The following is an 11,526-nucleotide window of genomic DNA, read 5'->3' on the forward strand; positions in this document are numbered from 1 at the left end:
TTAAACCTTTTTGCGCTAAAGACCTGTCTGCCGCTCATGAAAAATTAAACAATATTCAGAAACCAGGTTAAGAAATGTGAAAATGTATTTGTATATTTAACTTTAAAGTTGAATATACAAATACATCTCCACATTTCTTTACCTAGTTTCTACATTTTATCAAGATTATAATAGATAAATCTCTTTTCTCCACCAGTAAAATTTATCTTAAATTTGATTGTTTCCCCTTGACTTGTGTAATCATATCTGCTGTATTTGTTTATTATCTTAGATTGTATGTTATGTTATTAACTTTACCTTTTCTTCTAGAAATTAAATTTACGTTAAAATTTGTTTTCTTAACCGGTGTGCAGTCTTATCTTTTCCTACTCCCCCCCCCCAAAAAAAAACACTTTTTGGTCTGAGGAGTGTGTACCAAACTCTAGCTTAAAAGAGTCAGGATGCAGCACCCCCTAACAAATCCTGGGGGAAAGACTATCATTGAATTTAAAGTTTCACTTACCAGAATTTTTTTGAAAAGCAATTACTCTCTCCTTTTGTCTTATTCTGCCGTGGAAAGGTAAAAAGCAGTACTTGCAAAAGTTGAGAATGAAAAACTCAACATCATTTTTCATATCAAGAAGAGATAGTTGAAGAAATGAGTTTTGGATTTCTTATTAACAACTGAAATATTGGAATTTGATGTTTTTTTCATGCTTTATTTTTAGCAGAAACGAAATAAGCTAACTTGTACAATGTACAATAAAGCTTAAGTACAAATTGACAAAAATGCAAAAAAAGAAAAAGAGAAATTTGCAGATACTGCCTTTTACCTGCACACGGCAGTAAGATACTAAAGGGGTTGCTTTTTGAAAAAATTAAAAGAATTCTTCACATCTACTTTTTAAATGAAAGATAATCATAATCAACAGCCATACTAATCAGATTTCGTATGATGTTGCCATAATTATTTCATCTATTGCTTTCCAAAAAAAAAAAAAAAGATTTGCAATTGCTATTTATGATTAGAAAATTCTGTTCAAAGTAAACGTTTGTGTTTGCTTTGAACAGAGCTTTCTAATCATTTCAGCTTTATTTTTTTTACTAAGAGCAATATGTTGAACTTCCCATGGATTTCAAAATTTCAAACATATGTAATTTGAAAAAGATAAATAGCTTTAGACTGATGACTAAAAAGGATATTTAAAAAAACAAAAATTGTCAAAACTTGCAGACATGTGTTTGGTAGTTACCGGGAACCTATTTTTCAATGTAAAAAGATTTGAGCCTATGTTTCAAAAGCTGCTGTCCTTGAGCAAAGACCAAGCATGGCACTCATATGAATATAAAAATTGGTTTTCGAAGAAAGCAACATTTATGGAAATGAGCTGCAAAGTTAATAATATTTTAACTCTATAAAACCAACTACAGACTGCATGTTTTCACCTAACACATGAAATTCCCTTCAAGTGTGGGCGAAGACACATGGGGCACACTTTTGCACAACTAATATGTTCCTTAATTGAGATGACTTTCTAATGTTTAAATAATTTGTGCATTCATTCAATAGCTACAAAAGTATTCAAGTAATGGAGCTGCTCTTTCTAATTCAAGATAAGAAAAAAAAAAAAACATCAAATACAACTTTAAAAGAGTTGCGATAATCCTGCTGGGGTATTGGCATCGTGCAATCTTGAAATCTTACGGGGTTGAAACCCAAAATCCTTTTCCCAAGTCAGCAGTTTTAATAATTTTTATTTCAGAAAGTCAAAGCTTGCTAAAATTATGTTTGGTAGACAAGTAAGCAAAATAAAATGCTATTTACATCATGCAATGTGAATAAAAGGAAAAAGTTATTAATTTGTGCAGATTGTCATTTTCATATTAATTGAATATGAACTGCATGTCAGAAAGTGTATTTTTCATTAATAACGCATTACTTATAGATGTTGTATTCTTTTTTCAACAGGCACTTTCCATTTTAAAACCCATTGAAAACCTTCAGATGCATCCTGTTTCTACTTTAGTTAATAATTCTAGAAATAATTCCATTGATTGTATAAAACCTATGAGGTAACTTTCATCAGTTATTATTGTTCTCACAGAATCGGAAACAAAGCATTTACTTAAGAGCATTCATGTTTTAAAATGTTTAGCTAGAAAATTATTTAAACTTAAGCTAGGCAGGACCTTGCTTATTTCATTTTCACGAGATTACTAAACATTTTAGAATCTTTAAAAGTAAAAAGAAATTGCTCAATTACACTGTACAGCAAAAAAAAAAAAAAAAAAAAAAAAATGCTACTGACATCTTTCTTGTCAATTCTTATGTAAAATAACCTCCTGAATCCAAATAGTATGACCACCATTTTCCCCCATCACATCCCACTTTTCTTTTTCAGTTTTTGACATCTTCATAGCCATTATTTTTATTTGGAAGGGATTCGAACATTACATTAACTATTAACATTCTTCTAAGGTTGGGTTGGCAAGTTTTTGACAGTTGCTGACTTTATCTGGTTTTAACCGTATTTTTTAGAAATCCCAAACATAATGCTGAGCCCCCAAGCTGCTTGCCTGTAGAAGTTTTTTGCATTGGTATTGAGATTTGGTTTTTCATTTTCGGTTATTATTACGCTAGACTATCTTTATTTTCAATAAAAGCTTAATGAAGTGAAATTCTGTGATAATTTTGAGTGCAGGTTTTCAAATGTAATTAAGTTAAATGCTGAAACGAATAAAATTAGATTAAAATAGCTTTATCTTTAAATGTTTTCAGTTTTAAAATCTTCTGTATTTTCTCATGTTTTCTGATGTGAAAAACTATACTGTTTTTCTCCTGTTTCTCCAAGTAAAATCCACCCTTTGTGTTTCTTTCAAAAATGGTAGGTATGGGATAGCTGAAATTGGCTAGTAAATAAGAATGTAGATAAGTTCTTTAGAGATATGCGGATAAAAATTGCACTAGTATTTACACGAGACTTCAAAGTTGGGAAAAGTTATTGTTAATTTTACTTTTTCATTTAATTTTTTTGAAAATCACACTTCCCTTGAAATTCTTCTACGTCTTCTTGGGGAGATGCACCTGCCAGGTTGATAACTCATGTGCTACAGCAATAAAAATTAAGCCCTCTGAGGGGTTAAGTCTTGTCCTTCATTACGTACAAAGTCTGTAATAAAATTGAAGTCAAAACAGGGGCGCCGACTTGCAAAAATAATTGAGGGGGCCAGGCATCACGAGGGGTTTTGGTGGGCTATCTAGTTCCACGAAGGTCCCCCCCTCAAAAAAAAAATAAAGGTCAGTTTTTTGTACCTTTAAAATGCCATATTTTCCGGTGTGCATAATTTAAACAAACAAACAGTATGTGATATGGCGTTTTCGAAGTAAAACAATCTAAAAATTGGTATACGAATTTTCTGATTCAACTAAATCAGGTCACTTGTCTTAGTAAGAGACTTTTTGTTATATTTTATGGAGTCGTACAGTGCCGTAGCTAGGCATTGGTATAAGGTCGCATGACTTGACTTGCATGGAAGGACACTCCCAGAGACGCCGACTTAAAAAAAAAATTAGGGGGGACATACTGTGGGCTCTTGCCGCAGAGATAAACAATAGTGAGCTTTAAAGTTTTTTTTAAGCATTTTAAATTCATATAATCAACATTGGAACCCCGAAAACTCGACAAGCCTGACACATATTTTTGGCTTTGAAAAAGGGAAAAAATAAATACAAACACGTTTTTTCATAAAAAGTCATTTTATTTACGCATGCTTTTTAAGACCAGTTGTTTTTTCATTCGTGATATCGGCTAACATATTCGAGTGTAAACGCAGTTTCTCAATGTCTAGGTCATTTTTGAAAAACTCAGTTGACTTTTCAAAATTTGTTTCACTTCTGTTTAATAAAAGCAAGCACTCTTGTTCAATAGCAATGATCTGTGTGAGTCCAGTTAATGTAAACTGCCCAGCAATGTATGATTGCACCATTTCACAAAACTCAATGTAAAGTGCCTTGAAGTAACTCTTTAAGATTTTGAAAGTGTGCGGTGAGCTGGCTTTGTTGTTTTCATACCTCTGGTACGTCGATTCTGAGGAAGCGAAGAATCATCATTTTGTGAAGGTTTTTCTTTTAAACACAATTCCTAAAAGTATTCAAAACTATCACCCCTCCCATTTAATATACAAATCAAACCCTCATATTTTTTCCAAATCAGCAACACTTAGATGAGCGCGCCGCAGCGCTGCCGACCGGCGACAGACTTTCTCATAAGTTCGTGCACTGGGACCAATTCTAAAAGTGAGCTTGCAGCACCGTAACACTATCATTATTCAGAACAATCGTTTTCAGTTAACCGACTTACTCTATCGTAGTAATTACTTGTTTTAACTAATTTCTGAATGTATTTTACAAGGTAAACTATCTTGTATCTTCAAACAAGGAACATAAAAGATGAATTTGTGGGTTTATAAAGCATAATATAACTAATAATTTTCTTGATTTACTGGGGGGGCTCTGCCGCCTCAAAAATATTTTTGAGGGGGCTCGGGCCCCCTCAGGCTCCATGGAGGCGCCACTGGGTCAAAATGTGCATAGAAAGATTCAGAAAAATAAATGATCAGGGGGAGTAACTCAAACATGTTAAGATCTCTTGCTAAAAAGCTTTGTAAATTATTCTACCTGCTGTGAAAAAATATCTTAACCATTAACTGCAAAATAGTATTAAAATTAAAAACACATTAGTTGATGTATTTGTAGTAGGTGTGGTTGAAAGACAAAATTTAATAAAATATATGGTTTACTTTTTCTAAAATATTTTTTCTAATAAAATATTGTTTATTTAGTTTGGAAAAAAAAGTTTCTCCCATGAAAACCACTGGACTGACAGCATGGCTTAAAAGAGGACAGACAGATTTAGGAAATGATGCAAAACACTTTAAAAAAGAAAATTAATGAAGTTGAAATTATGACTACTTTCTCTCTTTTATACTGTGATATATTTTGAATTGTATAAACTTTTATGATCAATAAATACTATTATTTAGATCTCTTACTAACTTATTTTACATCTTAAATCATGCAATACATCTATTGATTCTTATGAAATAAGAATAATTCTGGAATCATTGCATCAGAGCAACAGTATATCTTACTGTTGATCTGAGGCAATAATATGTTTCGTTCTTGAATTTAATTGCTTATGTTGAGGATTGTGATACCAGTGCTTTACATTTTTGCTATAATAAAATGAAAATATTACTATGTGATTTATTTTACTAGGTTGTTTGCATTTTTTTCCTTCAAAACTTTTTTTCCCCAATAATTGATCATAAATACTATGTTCAAATGCAAATTTTTAGTTTATGTAAATTCCAGAGTTTTTACAAAATCAGTATTTATCAATAACTTCGACCATGTGTGATTTGTTTCCCAAGATAATGCCAACATAAACATAGGCAGCAAAGGGTCCTTAATCAAAGAAATAGTTTTTAAGAGATTGCCGATATTTAAAAATATTCACCACCAGCTTGTTGTTTTTCAGATCAGTTAATATGGCATTGCCCTCATGTTGATTTAAGATATGTGCCCAAAAAGGAGATCATTAGTATCTTATGCATGTTAAGGATGCTAGAGAATAGCATCAAAATTTTAGAAAACATAATAGTATCGAAAATATTCTATTCCATGCAAGAAATTAAGAGTATCAAGTATATAGCATCGTGGATTCAATGCCCTGGGTATTATTTTTCCCCTTTGTGCTGTAAATCTTTGTCTTATCAATAAATAAATCAAGTCTTTATCACTTGAGGCAATGGCACCCTCTCTTTCCAAGGTATTTATGAACTATGGACATGTCAACAACAAGAGGATAGAGTATGAGAATAAAAATTGGTTTAATTTTCAATTCATGGTAAAGCTTTTTAAATTTTACCATTTTTACTGAATTTAACTTCGAAAACATTACAAAACGAACCATTTTCTCAGCTGATTATTTCTTAAAAAATTGAGATGCATAACTATTATTTTCCCTAGTAATTTTTTGCAATAACATTAATGAATGCTATATTACTTTAATGCTAAATTCAGCAAAAAAAAGAAAACATTTGATTAATTTATACATTCCCTTGCATTAAAGGGTTACATACTGATCATTTGATGCAGAGAGTGAGATAAAAGCCAGCTGAATTTTCATTTGCTATTCTGCGCCATCATTAATTATCTGGATTTAGATTTCCTTTGTATGAATAAATGATTGAAATAAAATTTCCAAGACAGTATTTGCTTTAATTTCAGCATATGAGATAAGTATGTGTAGTATTGTTACAAAAGCGCCGAAAAAATTTAAAGAGAAAGAAAAGATTGTGAGAAATCTTAATTCTTCTAGTAATGAAGATGAAAATGAATTTGTGTTTTCACTTCCATATAATAACAAAAGTGAGTATATTACATGCATTGTGGGAAATGTTAAGATACCTATGATTATTGATTCGGGTGCTAGCTGTAATGTAATTGGAAAAAAAGAATGGGAAAGATTAAAATCATCTAAAATCAAATGCAAAAACTATTTAGTTGATAAGAAGATATATTCCTATGGAGATAAGAAGCCATTAAAAGTATTGGGTGCTTTTAGAGCTAGTATAAAAGTAATGCATGGTAAACAGTTGGAAGATATTGAATTTTTTGTATTTGAAGGTGAAGGCAACTCGTTATTGGGTAAAGAGACTGCTATCAAACTTAATGTACTGAGGTTAGGATACAATGTAAATGAATTAAATATTTCTTCTGAAGATAAGGATTCAAGTTGTGAAGATGTTGTTGGAAAGTTTCAAGATGTGTTTCAAAGCATTGGTAAATTAAAGAACTTTCAATTAAAAATTCCAATTAAAGATGATGCAAAAGGGGTTGCACAACCAGTAAGAAGGTTACCATACAATTTAAGATCACACGTGAAAGAGTTGATAAATGATTTGTTGAAACATGACATAATTGAAAAAGTTGATGGTCCAACTCCATGGGTATCACCTATTGTCGTTACGCCTAAGAAAGAAGGAAAGTGGAGACTATGTGTAGACATGAGAATTGCAAATCAAGATATAGAAAGAGAAAGATTTCCTATTCCTCTAATTGATGAAGTTTTGCATGAACTAAATGGTAGCACAGTGTTTAGTAAACTAGATATAAAATGGGCATATCATCAAATTGAACTCTAAGAAAAATCGAGGAACATTACTACTTTTTGAACACATTTAGGTTTATTTCGTTATAAACACCTAATGTTTGGAGTAAATTGTGGACCAGAAATGTATCAGCGAGTAATGACTCAAACATTTCAGAACTGCCTAGGAATTTGCATTTATATGGACGATTTAATTGTTTATGGAAAGAATAAAAGTCAACATGATGAAAATTTAGAAAATGTCTTAAATGTTGTAAGAGAAAAAGGACTTACATTAAATAAAGAGAAATGTAAATTTGGGTTAAAAGAAATTAGAAGTTTTTTAGGATTAGTCAATTTTTCTGCAAAATTTATTCCGAATCTTGCAACAATTGCGGAGCCTTTAAGAAAACTAACGAAACAAAATGAAGCTTTTGATAAATTGAGGAAAATAATCGCCAACTCGCCAACTTTAGGATTTTATAATCCAGATTCACGTACAAGAATTTACTGTGATGCTAGCACAGTAGGACTCGGAGCAGTGTTGGTCCAGTTTCAGAAGGAAGGACCCAGAGTTATTCGCTATGCAAGTAAAGCACTTAGTAGTGTGGAGAAAAGATATTCTCAAACAGAAAAGGAAGAACTTGCTTTAGTTTGGGCCTGTGAAACATTTCACATTTATACATTTGGAAAAACGTTTGAACTGGTCACAGATCATAGGCCTTTGCAGACAATATTTGGCATTCGTCATAGATTATGTGCAAGAATTGAAAGATGGGTGTTAAGGCTGATGAGCTATTCGTACGAAATCTACAAGCCTGGCAAAACAAATATTGCCGATCCATTATCAAGATTATTGGATATTTCTGAATCGGTAGAAGATGAAGCAAGATCTAACGAAGAGCAGAATTACATACGTAATATTGTTGAAGTTAATGTGCCCATAGCTCTTAAATTAGAAGACATAAAAATTGCTACAAATAAAGATCACCATCTTCAGAAATTAAAGAACAGTTTACGAACAAACAATTGGGCTAAAGATCAAAGACATTTATGAGATAATAAAAGATGAATTTTGTTAAATCGATGGAATTCTGTTGAGAGGTACAAGAATTGTATGCCCAGCGGATCTTCAAGGAAAGTGTTTAGAATTAGCACATGAAGGTCATATGGGAATGACAGCAATGAAAAGGTTACTAAGAAGCAAGGTATGGTGGTACAACATGGACAGAGCCGTAGACAAATTTGTGAGATCTTGTCATGGATGTCAACTGGTTACTATTCCAGATCCACCTGAGCCAATGACACGAACTGAATTACCATCAGAGGCATGGGAGTACATCTCGATGGATTATTTAGGCCCCCTACCAACAGGAGAATATTTGCTTGTTATTGTGGATTATTATAGTAGATATTTTGAAGTTTTAATTACAAGGTCCTTACATGCACAAGTTTTAATTAATCAAGTGACAGAGATATTTGCTAGGTATGGTTTTCCAAAACATGTTATGACTGATAACGGTAGGACATTTATTGATAAAAATTTCAAGAAGTTTTTACTAGAAAGGGGTATTAAGCATCATCATACAACTCCTTTATGGCCACAAGCAAATGGCCAAGTTGAAAGGCAAAACCAAATGATTTTGAAAAGACTTTGAGAATTGCACATGCAATAGGAAAAAACTGGAGGCATGAACTTCAAGAATTCCTTTTTGCGTATCGTGTCACACCACATTCTACTACCGGTGTTCCTCCTGGAGAACTAATGTTTGGAAGAAAAATCAGAAATAAGCTACCTGATATAAGAGAAAATGCTGTTAAATTCACAGATGAAGAAATCAGAAATAAAGATAAATTTCTTAAGGATAAAGGAAGACAATATGCAGATCAAGAACGCAAAGCCAAAGAGAGTAACATTGATGTAGGAGACATGGTAATTATGAAGCAACAGAAAGAAAATAAATTGACAACTACGTTCAAACCAATACCGATGACTGTTGTTGGAAGAAAAGGAAATGCAGTTACTATAAAAGATCCAAACGGAGTTCGCTACCGAAGAAATATAACTCATGTAAAGAAATATATCAGTCATACAAAAAAAAAAAAAAAATCCGAAAACTGCAGCTGGTATTGAAGACGTAAATGAAGATGAAACAACAGATGAACAGGAAGATCTATCTACATTAATGGTAGATCCAAACGCTTCAACATCAACAATGTCAACAAACTTATCACGACCGATACGACATAGACAAAAACCTAAGTGGCACCAGAACTATATTTTCACGTAAGAACTGTACATAAGTGTAAATTTATTTGTTTCAAAATTTTGTTTGTTTTGAGTTTAAAAAAAAAAAAAGAAAGAAAAGAAGGGATGTAGTATTGTTACAATGTGAGTGGCAACATTGAATATGGCTGGAATGCGAGTTATTAATAAATGGTTTAGAGTTGGGTTTATGCTAGTTTGATTTATGCTTAAATGCTGAACTTATTATTATATATGCTATAGTATGTATGCGAAATTCAGTCAATCATGGAATTTAAAAACAGTTTTAGCCTAACTTGCACCAATACCTAGCTCCTGCATTAATTTCCTGCAATAGAAGCCTTCTAGTTTAGTCAACATGCATACCAAAATAAGTTAACACTTTTTCATGCTTGGCCACCTTATCAATTCAGGCTGTAAATCAAGTCCAATAATCCCTAAATCAGGTCAGGTGCTCTGTAACACCTATTTAGGTGAGCATGACCAATTTATATCACTTTTGTGACAAAAGCAATTACGTTAAGTAAATTTGTTTTTAAGTATTGCATAATATGTGTAGAATGGTCGATTTTAAGATCTTATTCTAAAGCTGTAAAAAAAAAAAGCATTTTATCTATATGGTAAGAAATTGCTGGTATGTTCGAATAGAGCAACTTTTTAACCAGCCAGGTGATTCAGTCATTAGCCGTGAGCGTCCATAGAATGATTTGTTCGATTGACCAACCAGTAGCTCTACTAAGATGTGCCTGGTAAGTCCATCGGTTAACCTGTTGCTTTATTCGGATATACCCTTTATCACTATTTGAGTACAAGTTTTCTAAAATGAGAACATGTAGAAGAAAACCAGATTTTAGGAATAATTGAATTTATAAATGTTGAGCATAACATTCAAAGTCCTTCAAAGAATTTAACCACAGAATAGACGTAAAAAACTTAATCGAAACAATTGAAATTAGACAGCATTAAAATTATAACTAAACTTGTAACTACAAATAGAAACATTCTTAGCTTAACAATTTCTAAAAGAAAAAGAAAAACCTTTAGAAAAAAAGTCTTTAATGAAGACACAAAGAGGATTACCTACACATAGGTCTCTAATATAAACAGAAGTACCAGTATGCATCATTCACAATGCATCAGTTCTTAGTAGTATTATCAGAACTGTTCTTTTGCTCATCACTTTCTATTGTGACAGGTATTTCTTTAGATTCCAAAGCTGGCAAAGGTGCTTCGATTGTTAAAACTCCATCAGTTAATGAACAACGAATACTGTCTGGATTCACTTCTTTTGGCAATGTATAATGGTAACTATTCTCTTTTACGTAGCGAGATCCATCAGATCGCTCCTCTTCACAACGAGCGCGGACAGTCAGTTCATTGTGCTTTACAGTCAACTTGATGTCTTCTGGTTTCATGCCTTGCATTTCCAGCTCTAGTTTATAAACTCTGCTATCTTTATCTGTAGATATAATGGGCAACTCTTTCTCTGAATCACTTCCAAATGGTGAAAACATTCGAGGAATTCTGACGGGGCTGACACGCTGTATGTCATTGAACACTCGATTCATTTCTTTATCCATTTCCCTCATATATTTTTCCATTGTTTGGAAAGCTGAAGATATCTCGGATAGTGAATCTCGACGCCGCCAATACCCACGAATCGGGCATACTTGCCAACGCTCGAAATTTCTCAAATTTCGAACACAATTACGAAGGAATGGTGCAGAAATCAATGCAATGTTAGACATTATTGCAGGACAGATGTTATCAAAGAAGCAAGAAAACACACTACCAACACTTTTTAAGACGGCAAACGTTTTAATGAAACAAATATTGTGACAACTCTATGGTTTTATACTCCGCGCTGCATGACGAAACCAGAAGCAATCTGCTATCATCCAAAACTGGAAAGGTCGAGACTTTAGCAGACAACACCAGAACATTCTAACCGATTACGATTATTCTAGCAGTTAAAAAGCATTAATATTATCTATGAAAACAAAAAAGATGCTTTTAAGTAATAACATAGTAAAACATAGGCATTTATATGCTAAGTGAACAAATTTTTGAAATTTATTTCACATCAAAATTTTATTTATTTGCAAATAATCGTTTTGTCATCGATAA

The 11,526-nt window shown here is 32.4% G+C and overlaps 2 protein-coding genes across 2 annotated transcripts in view; one reads left to right on the forward strand and one right to left on the reverse strand.

Moving 5' to 3' along the window:
* Positions 1-5,014, forward strand: part of LOC129222538 (abasic site processing protein HMCES-like) — a 28,734-nt gene extending 23,720 nt beyond the window's left edge. The window contains exons 7-8 of the mRNA XM_054857051.1: positions 1,949-2,052; positions 4,822-5,014. Coding sequence (XP_054713026.1) covers positions 1,949-2,052; positions 4,822-4,930 — 213 coding nt within the window. The 3' untranslated portion in view covers positions 4,931-5,014. The remainder of the gene's footprint in view (positions 1-1,948; positions 2,053-4,821) is intronic.
* Positions 5,015-10,394: 5,380 nt separating this feature from the next.
* LOC129222427 (heat shock protein beta-11-like) lies at positions 10,395-11,311 on the reverse strand. Its single transcript, XM_054856939.1, has one exon. It carries the CDS (start codon positions 11,145-11,147, stop codon positions 10,536-10,538), a length of 612 nt encoding a protein of 203 aa, XP_054712914.1. The 5' UTR covers positions 11,148-11,311; the 3' UTR covers positions 10,395-10,535.
* Positions 11,312-11,526: the final 215 nt, after the last annotated feature.

Source organism: Uloborus diversus, chromosome 5, assembly GCF_026930045.1.
Source record: "Uloborus diversus isolate 005 chromosome 5, Udiv.v.3.1, whole genome shotgun sequence".
NCBI classification, from domain to species: domain Eukaryota; kingdom Metazoa; phylum Arthropoda; class Arachnida; order Araneae; family Uloboridae; genus Uloborus; species Uloborus diversus.

Excerpts from the sequence above, each read along its gene's own strand:
- LOC129222427 (XM_054856939.1), bottom strand. The coding sequence starts at position 11,147 with ATGTCTAACATTGCATTGATTTCTGCACCATTCCTTCGTAATTGTGTT.